The 23,170-nt window shown below is 51.6% G+C and overlaps 1 protein-coding gene across 1 annotated transcript in view; it reads right to left on the bottom strand.

Annotated features, from left to right (window-relative positions):
- Positions 1 to 1,059: 1,059 nt before the first annotated feature.
- Positions 1,060 to 23,170, bottom strand: part of PIK3R5 (phosphoinositide-3-kinase, regulatory subunit 5) — a 29,055-nt gene continuing 6,944 nt past the window's right edge. Inside the window, exons 2-18 of the mRNA XM_010008246.1 lie at positions 19,999 to 20,099; positions 17,231 to 17,299; positions 16,349 to 16,487; positions 13,673 to 13,742; positions 12,047 to 12,221; positions 11,620 to 11,773; positions 11,101 to 11,184; positions 8,815 to 9,562; positions 8,580 to 8,733; positions 8,292 to 8,417; positions 7,924 to 8,049; positions 7,267 to 7,360; positions 5,914 to 5,990; positions 5,289 to 5,382; positions 2,550 to 2,632; positions 2,245 to 2,354; positions 1,060 to 1,201 (exon numbers count right to left, since the gene is read on the bottom strand). Of these exons, the coding sequence (XP_010006548.1) occupies positions 1,060 to 1,201; positions 2,245 to 2,354; positions 2,550 to 2,632; positions 5,289 to 5,382; positions 5,914 to 5,990; positions 7,267 to 7,360; positions 7,924 to 8,049; positions 8,292 to 8,417; positions 8,580 to 8,733; positions 8,815 to 9,562; positions 11,101 to 11,184; positions 11,620 to 11,773; positions 12,047 to 12,221; positions 13,673 to 13,742; positions 16,349 to 16,487; positions 17,231 to 17,299; positions 19,999 to 20,099 (2,546 nt within the window). The remainder of the gene's footprint in view (positions 1,202 to 2,244; positions 2,355 to 2,549; positions 2,633 to 5,288; positions 5,383 to 5,913; positions 5,991 to 7,266; positions 7,361 to 7,923; positions 8,050 to 8,291; positions 8,418 to 8,579; positions 8,734 to 8,814; positions 9,563 to 11,100; positions 11,185 to 11,619; positions 11,774 to 12,046; positions 12,222 to 13,672; positions 13,743 to 16,348; positions 16,488 to 17,230; positions 17,300 to 19,998; positions 20,100 to 23,170) is intronic.

Below are 23,170 nucleotides of genomic sequence, written 5' to 3'. Positions count from 1 at the left end.
TGCTTCACCCTCCACGAGGGTCTTGTCTTGGAGTCCAGAAGACACCACCATCCTTGGGATGGTTTATTCAAGTAAAAGGATGAAGGGCAGAGGCCTTGGGAACATGTTCATGTCTTGCTTTTGCTCATCTCTGGCCACTGGCAGAAGCTGCATGCAGAGCTGCTGAGGACACTCAAGAGCCAGCTGGTTCCTTCTTAACCTGAGGTGTTCACCCCTGGGTCCAGACCAAGCTGTCCCCACACAACAGAGGCAGTAGGGCGAGGATCAGGCTTCCCAGCACATGACAAATCCCCAAAACACTTCCAGGAGGGATGTGAAGGAATCCAGCAGACAAGTCTGACCCATGCTCCTCTGAGACAGCTGAAGCCCCCAGGGGCTCTGGCTCCTTCCAAGACAGATTGAACCTCAAATTACACTGCTGCTGTACCACCAGCCCTTGGGGACAGAGCCAAATCTTGTTCTAACTAGTGCTATGAGCTGACCAATTTAAAGGAAACCTTGAGGAAGCCTGTCCCCATCCACAAAAAGCATCCTCATTCTGAGCACCCTCAGCTTGTTAGGGGTAAAATGCCATTAGGACATTGGTTGGGTGGTCTGCAACTCTACATGCATTGGAGGCCCCTACCACCACTCAGCCAAGGACATCCACTTCCAAAACATCTCCCATGAGCTTCGCCCAGATGACACAGACCTTGCAGTCACTGTCAAATCCAGCCACAGCACCTTTTGCTGGCTGGAAAATATCTCTGTCTTGCCTTGCCCTCTCAATCCAGGTGTTGGCAGCTTGCTGAACTAGGTGGAGTTCTCAAGGAAACTACTTTCCTCCCAATGCTTAGGAACTCTGAGAAGTACCAGAGAATAACACCAATGTCTCAATTTCCCCAGGCTATGCTAAGCCCAGAGCAGGAGCAGCTCAGCCACCACACCAATGCTTAGGCTGCACTATGTTTTAGACAAGAACAGATGGGTCTCCAACCCAAAGGAGGACAATCAACTGCCTTTTCCTGAGGCTGTCTTGCTGTTGGATGTGCGCCTGGCCTGAGATGACGCAGGGTTCTTCTATGGCAGTGCTCCACTGAATGTGGCAATGGGTAAACACAGGAGAGAATGAAACTCAGAGGGGTCCTGGGGCAGCAAAGAGGACCCTCTCAGTGCACAGAGGTCACTGTCGCTGGGTTTGTAGCACACCGAGATCTCACACCTGCAGGGGAACAAAAAGAAACCAGGAGAGAAGATGTGTGGCTGAGCATCAGGGTCCTCAGGTGCAGCAAAAATATCTGCAGACAAACAGGCATCATGGTGGTCTTTAACATGACTGAAATTTGAGTGCTGAGAGTTTAGGTCTCTAAGCTGGCCCAGGCTGGGACCCAGAACAGACATCCATAAGGATTAATTTCTGAAACTCCTTAGGGAAAATAAGAATTTTGCACCCCCAAGTTCTGAGGAGAGGGGAGGGGAGTAGCTTCTTCTCCATTTCATGCATTGAACACTCCTACTGGCCCCCTGAGCTGCACAACAAACAAGTTCAGTAAAACACCTCTCTTCAGGGTTACTGAAGAAATGAGATCCAAAATCTGTTCCCATCGGAGGTAGCACAACCTTGCAGAGTTCTGCCCTCTCTGAGGAACCAAGTACAATGCTTGCACATTTTTAAGACCCGTGGTTCAACTTGTTTGATCAATTTGTGCTCATGGAATTATGTTGCCTACAGTGAGTTTTCAAATTTCACCACCTGAGGACCCAGCGTGGTGCCCTGGGGACATGGATGAACTGCCATGTGAACAATTCTTGCTCTATCCCAGTGTCTCCCATGACGATTGTTGAGTTAATTCTGCAATGGGTATGCCAAAGGTGGTGGAGAACTCAAATGAGGTGTAGAAGTTGAAGGCTCTGCTCATAGATCCAGTGCTCTCCAAGCACCTCATTTCTGTTGCAAACCTTCCCTCTGGTCTTACTGAAGGAGCTGTCTGCAGAGTTCAACAGCTGAGTGGGGACCACCCTTCGGACTGAGCCAGTCATGAAGCTAACTGCTAGGATCTGAGCAGGACCATCCATCCCACCTGAGCTCAGCTTCACTACAGAGCCTGGAGCTAAATCACCCAGCTTGGGCATCTGGCACAGACCCACAGTGGTGCTCAGGACCTTCTCCCCACATTGGTCACCCACTCTTCATTGAGAAGTCATAACACACAGGATGCACCATCCCAAGAGGGCTAACTGCAGTGGCCACATTGCAGTTCCTACCTGGTTACGCTCTGCAGGATCTTCTGCTCATCCTGGTCCAGGCACACGGCGAAGGAGGACTGGAGACCAATAATCTGGACCTTGTCTGCTTTTATCTGGGACACGCTGATCTGCTGATAGAAAAAGAGCCTGAGCAAAGGAGCTGCTAGGCTCAGTGCACAGCCCTGTGCAGGGAAGGGGAACTGGGCACCCCTAAGGCCTGGGGGCAAATTGATCCCTCAAGGAGCTACTGTCTCCTGCCCTGCTTCCCAACCAGCTGAGTCAGGCTGGCAGCCTTTTACCAAAATGAACCTGATTTGAGTTACCTGATTTAAACTTTTTTTGGATTTGGAGTTTTGCCTTTTGACCACTTCTGTCATGGTCAAGTTGAGACACTCTGTCTTTGAGGCTGTAAAAAAAGAAAACTGTTATCACTTCGGGCTTCTGGGCCACTCATGGGAACCCAAAGGGTCCCCTCCACCCCTCAAGACATCCTAGAGACAGTGATTCTCAGCAGGATCCCACTGTCTAGGGAAACATCAGTTTTGGAGCTCCCAACATAAGGAGGACGTGGAGCTCCTGGAGCAAGGCCAGAGGAGGCCACAAAGATGATCCGAGGCTGGAGCAGCTCTGCTCTGGAGACAGGCTGAGAGAGCTGGGGTGTTCAGCCTGGAGAAGAGAAGGCTCCAGGGAGACCTTAGAGCAGCTTCCAGTGCCTGAAGGGGCTCCAGGGAAGACAGGGAGGGACTTGGGAAAAGTGCAGGGAGTGAGAGGACAAGGGAGATGAGATTAAGACTAGAAGATGGGAATTTTAGATGAGATCTTTGGAAGAAATTCTTCACTGTGAGGCTGGTGAGACCCTGGCCCAGGTTGCCCAGGGAAGCTGTGGCTGCCCCATCTCTGGCAGTGGCAACCTGGTCTGGTGGGAGGTGTCCCTGCCCATGGCAGGGAGGTTGCAACAAGATGATCTTTAAGGTCTCTTCCCACCCAAATCATTCCATGATTCTATGATTCCTTCCCCAGTGCTAACCTACATGGAAAGAAAGACATCAGAAAGAGAGGGATAAACTTCAGAGTAATTTCCAGCTGCTTTCCAAACACAGCAGCAAAAACTGTTGAACTGTTTTAGGATCTTAAAAGGAGGAAATCCATTGCTCCATTGTCATGGGGGGATTCCAGCTCTCCCAGCCTAGCCTGCCCTGCAGTCCACGTGGAAGATGTTTTTTCATGTCTGGAATTACAGTGACATCCTGTGGTCAAACTGCTGAATGTGAAAATCAAGGAAGAGAACTAAGGGGTCTGAAATTTATTCTGGAAGGAAGAAGCAGCTTCTCCCCAACATGGAACTGAGGACACTCCCTGCAGGAAAGCCACAGCAGTGGCAGCACGTGCTCCTGAACTACTGCAGAAACACCCAACTCTAAATATATAGAGGGGGTAAGAAATTAATTCCTGTGGGGGTTCTTCCAGGGTTGTCTGCATGGATGGGACAGCAACAAGAGGTTGATTGATGAGAGAGGAGAGGAAGGGGAGAGGGAGGGGAGAAGCTGAACTCCCTGGGCCATGTAGCAGCTGAGTCCGGTTTGGTAGATCACCCTTTTGGCCTAGCTCCTCTGCTCAGAAACCACACATCTGTGAGACACAAAGCACTAGAAGAATCAACAAACCCCTCAGGTTCCTGAGGGCTGGATGCTGGATTGCCAAAAGAGCAATTCTTCAGCACAAATGAACAGTTTGCTTCTAAATACACACATGGACTACAAGTCTTGCTGCTTTTAAAACAAAGCCTTATTAATACCCCATCGGAAACCTGATTAGAACAGAAGTTCTGAATTAAACCCATGTGGCAGCTATCTCTGAGCTGCAGGAAGGAAACCAGGCTGGAGCATCTGCTGAGAGAGAGCCTGCTGAGAGCTGCTGCCAACGGTGGGGCAGGCACTACTGTTTCAGTGAACTACAGTTTACCTGTCTCTCCTTCTCCTTACTACACAAGTGTTGTTCTGGGAAGCTCCATTCTCCAGTCACCCTAAAGGACATCTCATTTCCCTAGCTGGAAGCTTTAGGATAGTAGACAAGTAACAGGGTCACAGTCACAGAGTGGTTGGGGTTTGAAGGGACCTCTGAAGATCCTCTAGTTCAACTCCCCTGCTAGAGCAGGATCCCCTACAGTAGATCTCACAGCAACACAACCAGATGGGTTTGGAAAGTCTCCAGAGGAGACTCCACACCCTCTCTGGGCAGCCTGTCCCAGGGCTCTGTTCCTCTCACAGTTTTTCCTTGTTTCACTTGACACTCCTGTGCTCCAGCTTGTGCCCATTGCCCCTTGTCCTGTCACTGGACATTGCTGAAGAGAGCCTGGTCCCATCTCCTGACACCCCCTGTAGGTACTGATAAGTGCTGATGAGATCCCCCTTCAGTCTCTTCTCCAGGCTGAGCAGCCCCAGCTCCCCCAGCCTTTCCTCACAGGCAGATGCTCCATTCCTCAGATCATATTGGGGGCCTGTGCTGGACTCTCTCCTATAGTTCCTTGTCCTTTATGAACTGGGAAGCCCAGAACTGGATGCAGTATGAAATAGAATAACAGTCAGTGATAGAAGAAGGGAAAAGGTTTGGATTGGATAGAACAGTGATAGAAGAAGGGAAAAGGTTTGGATTGGAGAGAGGAACAATTTCTTCCCCAAAATGGTTGCCAACTCCTGGAACAGGCAGTGATGGAGTCCCCATCCCTGGAAGGATTTCAAAGCCATACAGAAGTGGTGCCAAGGGACATGATTTAGTGGTGGCCTTGGCAATGCTGGGTTTACAGTTGGACTTGATCTTAAAGGTCTTTCCCAATAAAAATGATTCTATGACAATGTGAAACCAAATGCCCTTTGTCCTTGCTGTGGTGCTGAGGACAGCCAAGGACTACAGCATGTCACAGGGAACATCAGGAACCTTCCATGGATCTTCTCCTGCATTCACACATCCAGCTTTGCTCCAGCTAAAAGAATCACCTTGTCCTCTTGTTCCACTAGTCCCACCCACTGCTCCTATGCAAAGCCACAGAGACCACCTCTACGCACCTAGTTCTTCATACTTCTTGCAGGCTTTGCTCAGGTTGACAGATGTGCAGACCTTCTCAACATCATTCCAGTGACTTCTTCCACTGATGGCTGTCTGCAGAGACCAACCAAAGCCTGTGAGGTGTCATGCTTCAGGCTGATGTTACCCTACCTCCCACCCCTAACCATCTGGTTGGACTAGCTCACATCTGGATTTACCTGGAGCCAAACAGACAAAGGTTGAGTAGGAATTAAAATTAATTTAACTTTAGACTTACAAAAATTGCCCAGGCTTAACACTAAATAACTGGAGAGGGACCAACAAAATAGGAGGACTGCTGTGACCAGGAGAAGATCTTGCCCTGGAGGCAAAGTTCACCAGTGTAAACTGGCACTCAGTAGCCCTCCAGTCTGTGGAAACTGGCTCCACATTCTCTACTTTACTGGGCTGAAGAGGAGTGGAAATCCACCCACAATTAGCCAGTAAGACAATTAGCTTGAATTTGGCTCTTTTGGGCTTGGATTCAGCCTCCCACAGCCCACTGTCAGTGTTCCCCTCTCTCAGCTCCCAGTAGACAGACCAGTTCGCCCAGCACCAAAGTGGTTTTCTGCCCCATTTGTCTTTGTGCAGGTCCCACACACTGACCTTGCTGTAGGCAATCTGTAGTGTTAGTGGGATTGCTTCTCTGTCTCCATCTATGCCCAGCCTTTTGCTGCCTGGACCTGCACAAAACAAGGAGCAAAGGCCACATGGTGGCTTTTCATTCCCATTCATCAGCAGGGACTGATACACTGGAGTACTCAGGACCTCCAGGAATGGAAATAAATCGCTTGATGAACACAGCTATGGAGTGGAAAAAAAAGGCAAAAAAAGAAAAGGTGGCTTAAAAGCTGACAGAAAGTAATGAATCCAGTGCAGAAATCTGATCACGAAGCACAACAAGCAGCTCTGCAAAACTGAAGCAATAAAAGGGCCCATTGCTGACACAGCTCCTGTGCTCCTGGGCATGTTTGTGCCCACGTTAAATTGAAATACTGTGCCAAACACTTCATAATATTATTTTTTTTCCCCTGGATATTTTTTTGCAGATGTTAAGGGATGTGCTGCCAGACAACCCATGGAAATATTAAAAAAATTAAAAATCCAAGTCTAAAAGGATTGGTGGTTTCATACTGGGAAGAGGTCTCAGCCAAGGCTGTATTTTTTGGGACTGGGGTGGTGACAATTCAGATGGAAGGTATTTTATGAGCTCTGTCTAGAAAGGCAAGGTTAGATCACCGAAAAACAATGGGAAAAGGGGAAAGGGGAGAAGGGGAAAAGGGGCAGAGGGGAAAAGGAAAAAAGGGGCAGAGGGGAAAAGGGGCAGAGGGGAAAAGGAGAAGGGAAAGGCAAGCAATGCATTTCAATGCAGTGTTGCTGGTTGGCCATGAGATGTCTCTGTGAGCTGCACCACACTAGGCAGCGTCTTGCCCTTGGTTCCCAGAAGAGATGGAGACCATGCTGCAGGCAGATGCTTCTGCTGTTGCTTCTTGTTTCTGCTAATTTTATAAATTCCAAGTGTAAAAGTTCAGCAGTCTCCCTTGCAGGTTGGTTACAGGTACATGCACAAACCTTGTTTTGCCCAGTAAATTAAAGGAAAAAGGGAAGAGAGTTTTTACAAATTACCCTCCTAGACAAATAACAGGAAGCAGCAAAAAGAAAAGATGAAGAGCTGCACTTTGCCGGGTGGTGATGAGAGGAAGCAAACGGGCCTGAAGCTGTTTAATCGTGAAGACATTTTAGAGTTACCAGCAGTAAGATCACTGAGGCACTACCTGGCTTCACTGCTTCACTTCCAAACTCATTAAAGACACCTGGACCTTTGCTGGCAATGCAGCTTGGGCCCAGACACCTCTTGCAGCCCCTCTGCTCCATCCAACCCCTCTTGCCATTCACCTCCCAACCCAGCCCTTTGCAAACCTCCAGCCTGAGGCTGTGGGTGCAGAAGCTGTGACAAACCTGATGCTTTGATGGCCCGTGTGGCCGCCGAGTGGCCCAGCTCCAGGGAATGGATGAAGACTTCAGTCATCTTTTCTCCCCCAGTGAAGGTGAGCTGCCAGGAGAAGAAGAGAGGAGATGTGATGGTGAGAAGATCCAGCCACACTCAGCCCTCTCACTTCTTTCTGCAGGAAACACATCACTTTGGGAAAATGCTTCCAAATTTTCAAAATACTTAAGCAGAGCAGTCACTGCAGCCACATGTTCAACCTTTCCCACCACATCTGCCCCAGGCATACTGCAGGCCATAGACCATGGGCTTCATGGGAGGGCTTGGTTTGGAAAGCAAAACACTGGAGGGGCTTCCAGTGGTGTGAATAACCTGTCAGCACTAATGGGAGTGGCTTTGTGTCATGGGGAAAGGTATTTAGATGGAAAAGCTCCCATGTGACTTAAATATTATCTGGGCAGGACCTGCATACTCTCAGACCCTGAGCCAGGAGCATCAGCCAAAGCACCATGAGCACCTGAGGAACAAGAGTAGCTGGAGCTCAGCCTCACTAGCACCTGAAAGCTGTGCCAAATCCCCATCTGATTCACAGGCATGTCCCTAGTTGGTGGCACAGGCAGAAGATCTCTTTTCCCCTGACCAAGATGGAGCTGAGCCCCTTCACCTACTTCTGTCTGGTAGAGCTGCAGCAGGACGGGGCGTGTGGCGAAGCGGCAGTAGTAAAGGATCATGTCAGCCAGGATGGGCAGCTGCTCCTGGGAGTCCTCCTGGGGCGCAGCCTCTGGCTTGGCAGACTGGTGAGAGAACAAGTCTGATGGGCTATGTGGTACCCACAGCTCAGTGCCAAGAACTGCCCATCCCACCCTGCCAGGGATGGAAATCCTCCTCCTAACCACCCGCCTTCATCCAACATCCATGTAGCACAGCCTGCTGTCCAGGATCCTGGTGGTCAGGTGCTAACCAGGAGCTCTCCACTCAGCTGCGCTATACCTTGGGGAAGGGGAATGCTGAGTCCTACCAGCTGGAATGCACACACCTGGCACAGGACGTCCATTGGCAGGTTCATCAGCCCAAGAACGTTGCGCTCGTACCATGGGTCCAACATGCCAATGTAGTGGGAGATGTCATTGGTGCTGCTCTCCATCCCAACTAAGGTGGAATCCTGAAACCAGACATATTGGGGTCACACTGGGGGCCCCCCATGGTTCTCACCCCACAGCAGGGGCTGGTAGAAGAGACACCAGTGCTCCCCTCAGGCCTGCTGGTGTTCTTGCACGCCACTCCTGGAGCCAAGCAGAGTGCTGGTGACCAGCAGGTCACCTACCACGTGTGCCGAGGGCCGGAACTGTGGGTCCCCCAGGGACAGGGAGGGATGTATCAGTGGGGCTGATGGCGTCAAGGAGCTCCTCTTTACGGGGACATAGAAAAACTGCAGCTTGAAGTACCTTGTCAGTGAGGGGCAGGTGCTCTCCTTCAGCCTAGGAGAAAGTAAGAGAGGTTTGGGTGAGCAAAGCTCTCCAGCATGTCCCAGCCGGGCCAGGTGCCTGAGCTCGGCTCACCTGAGGTTGCTGTAGGCTCGGGCCACTTTCCCTGAGATGCGGTCGGAGCCAAAGACCACGACACGCAGTGTGGCCACCTTGGTGCCCTCGTTATGGCTGAGGAAGGGCTGCCGGTGGAGGCTGAGGTGGGACGGGGCAAGCGGGGCTGGCAGCTGCGGGCTCAGAACGTGCTGCGGCAGCGAGTGAGCGCGGCGGGAGCGCGGCGGGACGCGGGGCTGGGCCTGGGAGCACAGGCTCCCGGCGCGGCGCAGGGGCAGCGGAAGTGAGCCTGTGTCTGGACAGTCCTTTAAGTCTCTCTGCAAGACCAGCTGGCTTTTGCTCTTGAACAGTTTGTAGATCTTGTTGGTCAGTGTGTGTCTGTATTTGTGGTGTGTCTTCTCCACCTTCAGCTCTGGCCTCCCCACCATGTCCAGGGAGCTCTCGTCACTGTCCTCTGCGTACCCACTGTCCATGCAGTCCCTCAGGCTGGAGACGAATGACTTCAGGGACTTTCTGGAGACCACTGTCAGCTCTGAGATGGAGTCTTTGGAAGCAGTGAAGAGGGACACTCGTGAGGGCTTAGATCCTTCCTCTGACAGTGCTGAGTACACCGAGTCTTTGGAAATGGCACAGATGGGAGAAAGCAGCGAGTCCTGCTCAGGGGAACAGCCATCAGTTTCCACCTCCTCCTCTTCATCCTCCTCCTCATTCTCCAAGGCCATGGGCTCAACAACGCTGCACTCCTTGCTGAGGACATCATTGAGGATATCTGAAAGACAACCAGAGGGAGATGGCACCTGGCACAGGCTTCCCCATAACCACTGGAAACAGACAACACTGATTGGCCAGTGCTCCCTTTGATCCCGCACAGTTTCAAACAAGGACATGAAAGCCTCCCACTGAACATTTTTAGATCTCCATGGAGTGCTCAGATGTAATGCAAAACAAACATGCTTCTCTCCTTGAGGTCACAATCTGTTTGGGTTCTCAAAAGGCCAGCTGCAGTTTTGCTTCCTTCCTCCAGTTTAACTGGAGGGCAGGAGGCAAGTGAGTTATTTGGCCAATTAAACCCTCACCTGCCCCACTGCAGGTGGCCTCTGGCAAGGCTGGGCTCACTGAGAGCCCAAAGCAGAGTGCAGCTTGGTCTAGGTTGCAGGGGCCAGCACACAATGAACACCAACCCTTCATAAGAACAAAAAAGGTCTTCCAGAAATGGGGAAGGCAGAGAGTCCAGCTCAGCAGCAGGGGAAGCTGCTGCTTCCCCTACAAAACTGCTGTGCCAAGCTCATAGCACAGCAAACGTACCCTCTCCCTGGCCATCCCTGTAATGTCCAAGGGGTCTCAACCCCACCAAGCCCTAATATCTCAGTGTGGTCAGGTTTTTCTAGCAACAATTATTTCTAGGGCACGAGCAAGATTTACTCCTTGCAGAGGAGCTTTCTATCAAACAAGGTCTCCATCCTACTAATGGCCTCGCATGTGATTAACCTCTTCCAGCTTAATTCAAGGCAGAACTTTCCCAAGTAGACTAAACCCTACAGGATTTGTCTCTGGCAACATTTGTTCTGAGACTGCCAGCAACTTGTGGCCACCACTCAGATGAGGGTTTGCTTGGGGTCACAGCAGGCATCATGCCCAAGCTGACACCAACATCCTCTCCCATCTAGAAGACACAGGTATCCACTGTTACCTCTCCCTCCAACACCAAAAATTTGTTACCAGTTCTTTCAGGCTCCGGTCACATTTTGTGTCACACACCTAGCCGCACGTGGCAGCCACAGTCAAGACAAAAGACAGCTCAGCCACCCCTGAGATGAGAAGCAGAAGGATGTGGTCTCATCAGGAGGGATGGGGCTGGAGCACAAGTCTTCTGAGGAGCAGCTGAGGGAACTGGGGGTGTTCAGCCTGGAGAACTGGGGGTGTTCAGCCTGGAGAAAAGGAGGCTGAGGGGAGACCTTCTGCTCTGCAACTGCCTGAGAAGAGTTTGGAGGGACTGGGGGTCAGTCTCTTCACCCAGGGAACAAGTGATAGAACAAAAGCAAATGGCCTCAAGTTACTCCATGGGAGGTTTAGATTTTATATTGGGAACAATTTCTCCCCTGAAAGGGTTGTCAGGCCCTGGCCCAGGCTGCCCAGGGCAGGGGGAGAGTCCCCATCCTCAGAGGGATTTCCAAGCCGTGTAGATCTGGTGCTGAGGGACATGGGGCAGTGGTGGCCTTGGCAGTGCTGGGTTCACAGTTGGACTTGATGTTCTTAAAGATCTTTTGCAACCAAAACAATTCCATGATTCTGGACCCCTCTGCTTACCAAAGTTATCCTGATCCCAGCTGTACGTGTAGCAGCGAGCAGCAGGGATGGGGATGGTGTGAAGCCTGTGGGGCTGAGCCTCACCTGGGAAGAGAGGAGGGTGAGGAGTTAGTTTGCAGGGACCCCCAGTACCACTCCTGACAGCTCTCCTGGCTGGTGGGAGATGCCTCCCACCCCATGCACATGTTTTGGGCAGCCCCAAGTCACACAGAACACAGATGCTACTATCACTATCCCCACAAGGTCATCAGCAATAGGGGACATTTCACAGCCCTAAGAGCCGGCAGACATCACTGCTACCATCTGGTTCTGGTCTGACATTTTCATCTCTGCCACAAAGGCCTGAGATATTGTTTTGTTGCCATTTTAATGAAACATGAGAAACTGCTTCTAGCTCATGGCCTGAAACAGGACCCGGGTTGGTCTGGGGTTTTGTTGTAGCTGCAGTCGCACATGGTTGAAACTTTGCACAAAACTGCTCATAACCCCAGAGGACAGAGCGTCCTGTGGGTCTCTTACCTGCAATGGCAGGGAAGGAGGCGGCCCTGGCGATGTCTCGCAGCACAGCCTGCAGCTGCTCCCGGGCCAGGACAGGGTCACTGCTGCTGGCTGCTCTCTCCTGCGCCTCAGCCACGCTGGCATAGATCTCCGAGAGCTCTTCCAGCGTCTTGGACTTGGGGGAGCAGAGAAAAGAAGAGAGATCAAGGCCAGGGGGTCCCTCCACAAAGGCAATACACTATTCTTTGGGGATACACCACTGGGCAAAGCCAGGTTGGATGGGGCTCTGGGGAACCTCATCTGGTGGGAGATGTCCCTGCCCACGCAAGGGGGTTGGAACTAGATGATGGTCTTCAAGGTCCCTTCCAACCCAACCCATTCTATGATTCTATGAAATCCACCAGCAATTGCATGAACCTTCTCCCACGCCAAAGCCCTCTGAGCTTACCTTCAGGAGGTGGTGCAGGCTCTCCAGGTGGCAGCAGGTGCCGAAGTTGGCCTGGTAGAGGTGCTCGAGGAGCAGGACCAGCGTGGCACACTGTGGGTGCTGCCTGGCACTCAGCTTCTCGGCGATGGAGAGGAACTCGCTATGCACCTCGGAGCGGTTGAGCAGCAGCACCGTCCTGGGAACAAGGGGACCATGTGCCACCGGCGCTCAGGCAGGGCAGCCAGGCTGGTGGCACATGAAACTCACACACTAGAAAATCTCATGAAATTCACACTAGATGGCAGCACCCTGTCACGTCAGTCTTTGCTGGAGGGTCTCAGGGCTGTCTGTGCAGGGCTGCCAGACCTGCTGCCATGCCATGGGCAGGGAGCAGGTAATGAATGAGCATCCTCCATCCTGCCTCTCAGCCATATCTGCAACATCACCAGCTCAAGACCTGCTCAGTCAGCCCCAGACAGGGCTACAGCCCAGCAGCCAGGTGTCCCAACTGCACGTCCAGCACAAGCAATGAAGAGGATGGGGCAGGGGAATAGAAAATGAGAGTAGCCCCCCCCAAACATTTTCCCCCTGCAGATCAGAGCATCACTTTTGGGCATTAAGGAGAAAAGCTGCATCCTTCAGCTGTGTTTTTCTCCGGACCACAACATGAGTTGGCAGTTCTGGGATAAGGGTTGGCTTGATGATCTAAAAAGTCTTTTCCAACCAAAATGGTTCTACGATTCTATGAATATCCACAGGCTTTGAGTTCCCAAACCTGCAGCCTGGAGAGCATGTGTCTTTATGGACAAGAGCAGTCCACCTTCGTGAGCAAAAATGGCTCTGAATTAGAGATGTGCTCTGGTGTGCTTGGATCTTGATGGCTCAGGCAGTGAGCATAAGCTTTCAACAAGCCGAAGGTTCAGTTATGTACAGCTCTGTGCCAGGTCTTCAGGGCTTTGTATGCAAATACAACCAACCTGGCTGCCAGTCATTGGTGGCTGCACTTGTACCAGTATAAGTGTGTACAGCAGCGGAGCTATAGAGCACTAGTGCAGTAACTGGGATATAGGAGCAGATCCAGAGCTGCCCAGCATAAGTGGACAAGCCAAAAGAGCAGGACCTCCGTCTTGCAGAGAGCAGAGGTGGCCATGCAGGAAGGACTGTCCCTGTCCTTGGGGCTAGTCAGGAAGGGCACACACCACCAAACTCATTTTCCTATTTACAAATGAGGTGCCCTGGCAGGAGGGAAGGGTCAGCCCTCAAGTAAGGTGCAAAGTCTAACCAAGCTCAGAGCTGCAAAGACTGAATTGGTGAACTGGGACGGACTCACTCCTGTCCCCTCTCGGGCTGGTGGCTCCTATAACATACAGATCAAAGCATTTCCTGGGTGTTCTCCAGCCTGTGCCGAGGTCAGAGGCTCCCTCGGAGGAGACTTTGCCTTCCCTGGCTGATTTTACCCAGATCTGTGAGACAACCGACAGAGGGAGCCCACAGACCCTGACCCACAGCTATGGAAATGCCACAACCACTTTCCCACAGCTCAGCGCAGCTTTCCAGCTGTTTTTCCTGTCACCCACTGCCACACCTCCAAGCTGCCTCTTGCTGCAGCCCCGCTGCAGCTCAAACAGCACCCATGGCCAGACTTACACGGTGGAGCTCTGGTAGTTCTTCACAGGCAGCCCCTGCTCTGTCCTCACCAGCCTCTGGAAGGAGATCCCTGGGGGAGAGAGCAGAGGAGAGAAGACATGGCACCACCACACATGACTCTGCTATAGGAGCACATTGACTTTGTCTCCTAATGTGGTTATAAGCTGGCTGAGCTGCAGCCTGGAGCAGGCATGGCAGCAACAAAAGTCCTTGTGGGGACAAGGAACCATGCAAGGGGACTAGTCCAGGAGCAACGGAGCCTTGAGATAATAAGGATGAAGGCCCAAAGGGATGAGAAGGCAACTAGAGGATGGGAAGAGAGAGCTGCTCCATCCCCAGTCCCTTCTGCCTCACTGTGAATGCAGGATCCATTTTGAATTGCATGGGTGATATTTAGCAGCTTCTGTCACTTACTTCAGTCCCCCGAGGCCTTGGATCTCACTTATGGACAGCAGGTCACTGCCACCTTCCCTCCCACAGAGATGGAGCCCAGCCTGGCCTCAGCAGAAGCAAGGTCAGCATGAGCAACCCATGTCCCTGGATGCCATCAGGAACCCCAACCAGGCAGACCTGGGGTGGATGGCAACAGCAAAGCCCGTGTCACTCGCCAAAGGCAGAAGGACTGGGGTGCACCTTGGGAATGATCTTATGGCATCAACAAGATCTAACACCCTTATTAATACAGCCACATCCCAACCCCAGCTTCTGCTCAGCATTCAAGAAGCAGAACCCATGGGGGGCCCAGCACCCACGGGCAGCTCGTATTGATCCATACAGGATCCCCCCAGTTACAGCAGCATTCCCCCCTCTAGCAGGGACATCAGCCACAGTTTGCAGATAAAAGCTATTGCGTTCTTGGCAAATACTGACAGCAGCTTGTTCTTAGTTAATATTTACCCTCCTCTCCATAAAAAGCTTTTGCTTCAGCCTCACAGCAGGTCACAGAGCCCATGCAACAAGCATATAAGGTCCTGGCCAGCTCTTCATCAGAAGACACGTTTCTGCTGTTCTTGGCTCCAGTTGCAGGGAGTGGCCATGATGAGGGCTGAAAGGGGCTCCCCAGCCCCAGCAGGCCAACACCTTCCACATGTCAGGGGTGGGGGAATCTCAGAGGCTTGTAGAAGGGGAAAGCTTTTGTATGAAAGTCCCCAGCTCAGGCTCTGGTGATAGCAGCAATAAGTGACCAGGCGGGAGCTGGGGAAGTCCATGGCTGCAGCAGCGTGGGACAAGCATCCCCATGTCTGTGCTGGCCCTGCAGCTCCAAGCTGGAGGCTGGACACAGCACAACCAGACCTTGCCTGGTGGCCATTCATACCAGTAGAGCCTTGAGCCAGTAAATCTGCCAGTCCCACACCAATGCTGCTGAGGGGTTTGGGTTTTGTTAATACTTTTGCTTCTTTGAAAGCCCCTTTCATCCCACCCGCACCTACAAGCTCCCATCTCTGCTGGACATGGCTGCTGTGTGGAGATCTTGTGTTCCACATCTTCATCAGGGCTCTCCAAAGGAGCTGACTGGCTTGAGGACAGGGAAACATTCCCAGCTTCAGCCACAGCCCACATAGAGAATCACAGAATCATTCTGGTTGGAAAACACCTTTAAAATCAAGTTTAACCATAACCTAACTCTACCAACCATTAATCTGAGTCTACCAAGTCCAGTGCTAAGCCATGTCACTCAGCACCACATCTGTGTGTCTTTTAAACACCTCCAGGGATGGTGATTCAACCAGCTCCCTGGGCAGCCTGTGCCAGTGTTTAATAACCCTCTCAGTGCAGAAGTCTCTTCTACTATCCAGTCTAAACCTCCCCTGGCACAACTTGGGCCCATTTTCTCTTGTCCTGTCCCCAGCTGAGGCCTCCCAAGCCCCTCTCAGAGACACTCTCCCACAGGATTAAACAAGGGCTGAAATCTGCTTCATGTGATAACAGTTCTCCATAAGACACCAAAAGACCAGGAGATCAGGAGAAACGGCCTTTTAGAAATAATTGGAAGAGCTTCTCCATTGGGAACAACAGGACATCTATGAGGAGTCCTTAATTAAGAGGAACACTGCTGCTGCTGCTGCTAGATGTGCCCAGAGCTGTATCACAAGGTAGTGCCTCAGCTGTAAAGAAAGAGCCAGGGAGTCCCTCAGACCTATGGAAATCTCCACGCAAGTGCAGGCTCAAAGGCTCCAGCCGCCTTGATGCTGACGAATGGACCCACTGTTATCATCCAAGTTACACTGCTGTGCATCTCAAACTGAGCATCTCAAACAAAGCTCCAGCCTGGGCAGAAGCAGCACTGCTTTGCCATGGAAAAGACCCCCCAGACTGGAAGACAGCCAGGAAATAGCTACATGTTTTTCTAATCCACACTGGTCCAGAGCTGAGAATCCCTGGGATGCTCCCACCAGCTTGCACACTAGGCAACCACCCTGCCCTGCTCCTCCAGAGAAATCTGGTCCCACCCTGTGCTAGACCACCAGGGAAAATCATCCAGAGGATGTTGGGCAGAGGTCCTCACCTCCTGGAAAAGCTGTTTGGGATGCACAAGGTAGACATGGACCCAGTAAATGAAAGAGCAACACCAGGTGGGTGTCATGGAGAAACACAGGGTGGTCACGGCAGAGGGAATCTTGGGGGCAGCAGCACTTGCAGCACACAAAAAGCCCAGAGCAGGATGGGTGCCCTTACCAGGAGCTCTGAGCTCGTCACTGATGAAGGTGAGCAGCTCACGGAAGATGTCACAGTAGGGCACAGGCCATGTCAGGAAGCTGTGGTATATGCTGGCAGCCTTCAGGAGCAAGTCAGAGCCTGGTGGGAAATGGGGAGCCTGCAAGAGAGAGGGAGACCAGGAATGAAAGGGAGCAAGGACACAGGCCTCCAGAGCTGCGTGAGAACTCAAGGGCTTAGGCTGGAAGGGGGAAGTGGATCAGAGCAGAGGTTCACCCCATGACACCCCATCCTCTCTCCTGAAGGGCCAAAGGATCCCCAGGGGGCACAGCCCTGAGAAAGCTTCATCTGCTCCACACCTCCCAACCTCCTGGCTGAAGCTCACATGCCAGAGCCTGGATATACATTTCTTTTTAACAACTGCAGATCCATACAGATGAATCACATTGCAGCCTGTGCTTTTGCAAAATCTGGCAGCAATTATTTCCTTGGGATAATGATGCATTGTGCTAATAATAATAATAATTTAAAAGTATTTCCTGTGAAGACTCAGGTCCTTTTTTCATTAGTGTTGCCTGTATGTTTTGCACAAGATTCATGAAAAAAATTTGCCTCCTCTGCACAGAGAGATTGTCCATCTCCCTTTCTGATTAGCCCATCTTTAAATGCAAAGATTAAAACCACTGAAGCTTGGTTTTTTTCCTCTCAGCTTGTGCAATGTTTGGTCTTGATCCCTGTAGATTGGTACTGGATCTTTTTTTGAGATGAACTGATCAAAGCAGACCACGATGGTGTAGATGAAAACCACCTCAATTTTGGTGAGTGTTCACAGGTCCAGGGGTCCCAGACCTTGTGCCTCCACAGGGCCGGGTTCTTGCTACATGCAGCAGCCTCAGGACTTACATACAGGACCGCATAGTAGAAGAGGAGAGCCAGGGGCATCACGAGATCATAGTCACACTTCTCCTGCACCTGTAGGAAACAGCTCAAGGTCAGAAGGATGAGTTGGACTGCTCACCATCAGCGTGACCTGAAAGCATCCTTGGAAGTGCTGGGAGACTCCTCAGTAGTGCAGTCAGGCATCCAACCCACACCGTCACATCACCATTCCCAGCAGATTCTTTTGTCTCCATGGGAAAATAACCCCTAAACCTCCAGTAATCCCCTCTGATGGGACAGGCAGGTCAGCACAGGATGCTGCTCTGCCTTTATCCTCAATAAACTGTATTTAGCCAAGCTCCCAGCCCTCCAATGCGCCCAATCCTCGCAGAGTTGCAGGAAATTCAACAAAAACGGCTCCAAGCAGGCAGCCCAGCCCCTGCAAGCAGCTTACAAAGCTTGGTAGCAGGGTGAAAATCCTGGGGCTTCTGTCCCAGCCCTTGCAAGTGAAGAGTCAGCAGAATTACTTCAAGGGACATAGCAATGGCTCAAGGATATGCTTGCAGACACTGTCTCCCATTCTTCATGAGCATACCACAAAGTGCAATGAACCCTGATGCAAACCTAGATGTAATAAAATGCTGTCTGCAACTAGATCAATCCCAGCCATTTAAAAAAAAAAAAAAAAAAAAAAAAAAGTAAATGGAAATGGATTAAACAAAATTGTGTCAAACTTAACTGGTATTAGCTCTGCAACCTGGTGGCTAAACAGCCTTTCTTTCCCCCAAAATGAAAGGCAGCATTTAACCCCATCACATGAATGCCAGCACTGAGGCTTTAACATCCCATTTCCTGCCAATCAAGGGATTCCTCCGAGGTTTTCCTGGGCACAGCCTGCTTGACCAATGATCATAGAATGACAGAATCATAGAACTATTCAGGTTGGAAAAGACCCTTGCAATCACGGAGTCCAACCACCATTCCTACTCTATAAAGTTCTCCCCTACACCCTAAACCATATCTACCAACACCTCATCCAAACAACTCTTAAACACATCTAGGGATGGTGACTCAACCACCTCCCTGGGCCACCTCTTCCAGTGTCTAACCTCTCTCTCTGTGAAGAAATTTTTCCTAATGTCCAATCTAAACCTGCCCTGTTGCAGCTTGAAGCCCTTCCCTCTTGTTCTGTCACTGACTACCTGTGAAAAGAGACCAGCACCAACCTCTCTACAATGTCCTTTCAGGTAGTTGTAGAGAGTGATGAGGTCTCCCCTCAGCCTCCTCTTTCTCAAACTAAACATTCCCAGCTTCTTCAAGAGTTCTTCATAAGATTTATTCTCTAGGCCCTTCACCAGCTTCATTGTCCTCCTCTGTCCTCGCTCCAGCACCTCGAGATCTCTCTTGAATTGAGGTGCCCAAAACTGGACACAACACGCCAGGTGTGGCCTCACTACAGCACAGGGGGACAATCACCTCTCTGCTTCTGCTGGTCACACTATTTCTAATACAAGCCAGGATGCCATTGGCTTTCCTGGCCACCTGGGCACACTGCTGGCTCATATTCAGCCACTTGTCAAGTAGAACCCCTAGGTTCTTTTCTGCCAGACACTTTCCAGCCACACTTCCCCAGGCCTGGAGCGTTGCTTGGGGTTGCTGTGGCCCAAGTGCAAGGACACTTGGCCTTGTTGAAGCCCAGACCGTTAATATTAGCCCAATGATCTAATCTATCCAAGTCTCTCTGTAGAGCCTCCCTATCCTCATGCAGATCAACAGTCCTGCCCAGCTTGATGCCTCGAGCTTCTCTGGCACACGATGGGGCTGTGTCAAGGCCTCACGATTCCCACTGCTGTGTCACCTCCTGCTGTGCCTGACCCTCCTGACACACACTGCAAGCCCTGCCTGTGGTCCTGTGTCCCAGTTCCACTCCTGCCCTGGAAGGAAGCCTGAAAGAGCCACAGCAAAGTTTCCAGGAAAAACAGGAAACCTTCAATTTGCTCTGGACTAGCAGCTCCCAGGTTACACTGAGGGAAGGCCTGGGGAAGGCTGGCTCCAGCCTCACAGCCTTACAAGCTGGGCTGCCTGGTGCCCAGCAGCACTTCAGGAAATCCAAGCCCTTTGCAGTGGATCTGCAGTGCTGCCTGAAGAGCAGGTATTGGAGCTGGGTTTTCCCCTCGAAATGCAGCAGGACACTCAGGACTGCCCCCTGCAGTGCCCCAGAGCTGCCCACCCAGCATCACTAACCCAGAGCTCCAGAATTACAGAGTCATCACAGTTGGAAAAGACCTCTAAGATCACTGAGTCCAACTGTCCATCTGAGAGGAGGAAGAAAAAACGACAAGCAAACAAGAAGAAACCCAAACCCAAGCAACCAACAACACAACCACATCCACCATTCCCACTAGAGCATGTCCTGAAGTGTCACGTTTACACAAGCTTTTAATACCTCCAGGGATGGTGACTCCACCACCTCCCCAGGCAACCCATTTCAGTGCCTGACTACTTTTTAAATATATAAATTCTTACTAATATCCAGTCTAACCCTCCCTGGTGTAACTTCAGGCCACTTCCTCTAGTCCTGTCATTTACTTGGGAGAAGAGACCAACACCTCCCTCACTAGTTGTAGAGAGCAATGAGGTGTCCCCTCAGACTCCTCCAAACTAAACAATCCCAGTTATGGCCTGTAAGGTTGTGAATCAATTTACACAACCAAAAATCACCTGGCCAGGCTCTGCAAAACTCCACTTCAGGCAAAACCTGGAGCTGACAGCATCCCAGTCCCCTGACTCACCTCTTTGGCCTTGCTGAGAATCTTCTCCACGAGGATGAGGTAGTTGCTTGGGTCTCGGCTCACCAGCTCCTGCAAGCTCCAGCAGTTCAGGCACAGCCCGGCTGCAGGGACACAGAGCCACTGTCACCCACAGTCCCCACCCAGAAGGTCACAGGAGAGACAGACAGCGGGAAGGGGTCAAGGTGAAGTGTCTGCCACCTGTGTCAGATAATGGCAGAGGAAAAAAATCTTGTGCTCTGGTTCTGGACAGATCTCATCTCACCTAATGGTGCTTATCTCCATGGCAGCACCTGCCAGCCGAGCACATACATGCTCTCACCCAGGCAGCCCAGCACACTCTGCTGGGGTGGATGCCAGTTCCCCAGGGAGTATGGGCAGCTGCCAGGTGCCTGCTGCAGGGGCCAGAGAGAAGTGCAGGGCATGTGTGGATGCCCACCTTCAGTCTGCCTGAGCACAGAAAACCCACCAGTGCAACCCCGAGCCCTGCCACACCAGGCTTTAATGCCCCAGCTGCACTATCCCAACCATCAGCTCCCTCAAATGCTGCAACATCCACCTCCCTGCCAGGCACACATCCAGCATCCTCAGGTGCCTCACCCCCTGAAGGGAGAGGCTGCAACCGCTCAACCAGCTTCCCTGTCACATCAGCACCGTGGCAGTCAGACCTCACAGAAGCATAATTGTTAAACCTGCCCAGCATTTACTCCATGTCTTATCACCCCCAAATTTTCATTCAGTGTATTAAAGCCCCACCAGGAGATGACCCAGATACTGAGAGAGCTGCTGTGCAAAGGGCTGAAGGGTCCTTCACCTCAGTGGACTGAAACCCCCCAGCCTCCATCCCCAGACATCTGCCTCTTGCTGGTGGGACCCGACTGGTGACAATGGCCCAAGGTGTTTCCTGAGGCCATCACTTTTATTGGTGACCAGGGCCACCTCCCAGATGGTCTTAGAGGAAATAATCTGTACAAAGGCTGCTGGGTACCTCCATTCATCCCAGCCCACATCCTGGGGGAGTAGGCTGTGCCCTCCAGATCTGCAGACCAAGAAGGGTGCAGAACCTTCCCCTCTCTCCCAGGGACCCAGGCACTGCACACAGCCCCATGCAGAAAGGTTTTGGGGAAATTTCAAGCAAAAAGCGTAGCAAATATCTGAGGACGGTCCATGTCTGCATCTCCTCCAGCCCACATTTCAGGGATTTTGTTCTCCAGGAGTGCAGCCCATGGCTCAGTTCAGGGGGTCCTGGCACTAGAGCTCTCCCAAGCTCAGTCCAAAAGCAAATCCAAGAGAAAGAGAGCATGAGTCTTACTGCAAGGAAGTGGAGCTAATGATCAGAGAGGAAAAATACATATGAATCCAGCTGGTCTTCATTCACATGGTCTATCAAGTGGCACAGAAACATGGCAAACACCAGCACAAGTGTGGTGGCTGTTGCATTTGGAGCTAACAAGGAAGAAACAATCCTGTGAGCTGGTCAGGGGACAGTGGTATTCGTAGAAACATAGAATCATCAAGGTTGGAAAAGACCTCTCAGATCATCCAGTCCAACTGTCAACCCAACCCCACCATACACATATTCCAACGTGCCACATCCACACATTTTTTTAACACCTCCAGGGATGGTGATTCCAATACTTCCCTGGGCACCTTGTTCCAATTCATCACAAATCGACAGGTCACACCTTCCAGCCCTCAAATATCATTCCCAGCTGCAGAGGTTACAAATCCATCAAACATATGGACATGTAAATGCTATAAACTAGATGTTAAACAAGATGAATTTAAACCAGGGAAGAGGTCTGCCGTGGCCCAGCTGGGAGAAGGCCAATGCCAACTCAAGCAAAACAAGTTCCAAAAACAGCTTTCACTTGTCCCCACCACTGAGAAGAATTTACTCACCAGGACACATAACAGTTCTGTGGCTTTATGCCTCACTTTTAGCTGAACAAAACAGGGCAGGAGCCTTCCCCCCTGGGAAATGTCCCTGCTCTCATGCAACTTTTCACTTTCAATGAGTCAACATTTTCCAGCAGAGAAAGATCCTGCTGGAAAGTTTCCAAGGAGCTCAGATGCACTCGCTGTTAATCCCAGTTGCAATTTTAATTTGTCTCCAGTACTCCTAGCACCCTGCTGGGTTTGCTGACACCCAGAGCCACCCGAGGTCGGGATGTTTTGTCAGCAAGGGCACAGGCGCCGTGACCCGAGAACTCGGCAATGCTCCGGTTCTCCTGTGAGCTGCTTCCATGAGCCAGCACAATGCCCCAGAGCCAGGGCTCTGCCCAGGAGGGCTCCCGCAGGTTGCTCAAATACATCAACACTGGCCCAGAGCACCACATCCTCCAGGGAAAGCCCCAGCACCTGCCAGATAGTCAAGAAAGCAACAATAGTGGTTAGAGGTGCCAGGGGGCTTGCCAGCCTGAGCAAGAAGCAATTGAGGCTCCCACAGTGCCCTGAATAAACCATCCTGCTCAGGCCAAGTTCTGGGCTCAAATGCCACAGGCAGCGTGACCTGCAGATTACAGGAAGGGATTCTCCCCCACTGCTCCATTCTGGCGAGATCTCTTTGCAGGGCTGGGTCCAGTTCTGGAGCCCCCAACATAAGGACATAGAGCTCCTAGAGTAAGTCCAGAGGAGGCCATGGAGATGATCCAAGGGCTGGAGCAGCTCTGCTCTGGGACAGGCTGGGACAGCTGGGGTGTTCAGCCTGGAGAAGAGAAGGCTCCAGGGAGACCTTAGAGCACCTTCCAGTGCCTGAAGGGGCTCCAGGAAAGCTGGGGAGGGGCTTTGGACAAGGGACAGGGAGTGACAGGACAAGAGGTAATAGATTAAAACTGGAAGAGGGAGGCTTAGATGAGACATTAGTAGGAAATTCTTTGCTGTGAGGGTGGTGAGACCCTGGCCCAGGTTGCCCAGAGAAGCTGTGGCTGCCCCATCCCTGGAAGTGTTCAAGGGCAGATTGGATGGGGCAGTGGGAGGTGACCCTGTTCATGGCAGGGAGGTTGGAACAAGATGATCTTTAAGGTACCTTCCAACCCAAACCAGTCTGGGATTTGATGATGATTTCAGATGACACTGCCCAGCCCTGGTGCAGTTGCCCAGGGCACGGCCTGGCTGAGCAGAGCAGGGTCCAAGGGTGCAGTGGAGCTGAGCCCCCCTGGGCAGAGGAGGGGAA

Source organism: Chaetura pelagica, unplaced genomic scaffold (genome assembly GCF_000747805.2).
Source record: "Chaetura pelagica isolate M959 unplaced genomic scaffold, ChaPel_1.0 scaffold471, whole genome shotgun sequence".
Taxonomy (NCBI): Eukaryota; Metazoa; Chordata; class Aves; order Apodiformes; family Apodidae; genus Chaetura; species Chaetura pelagica.
The sequence above is the reverse complement of the archived record's forward strand: the minus strand, read 5'-3'. Positions and strand labels throughout refer to the sequence as shown.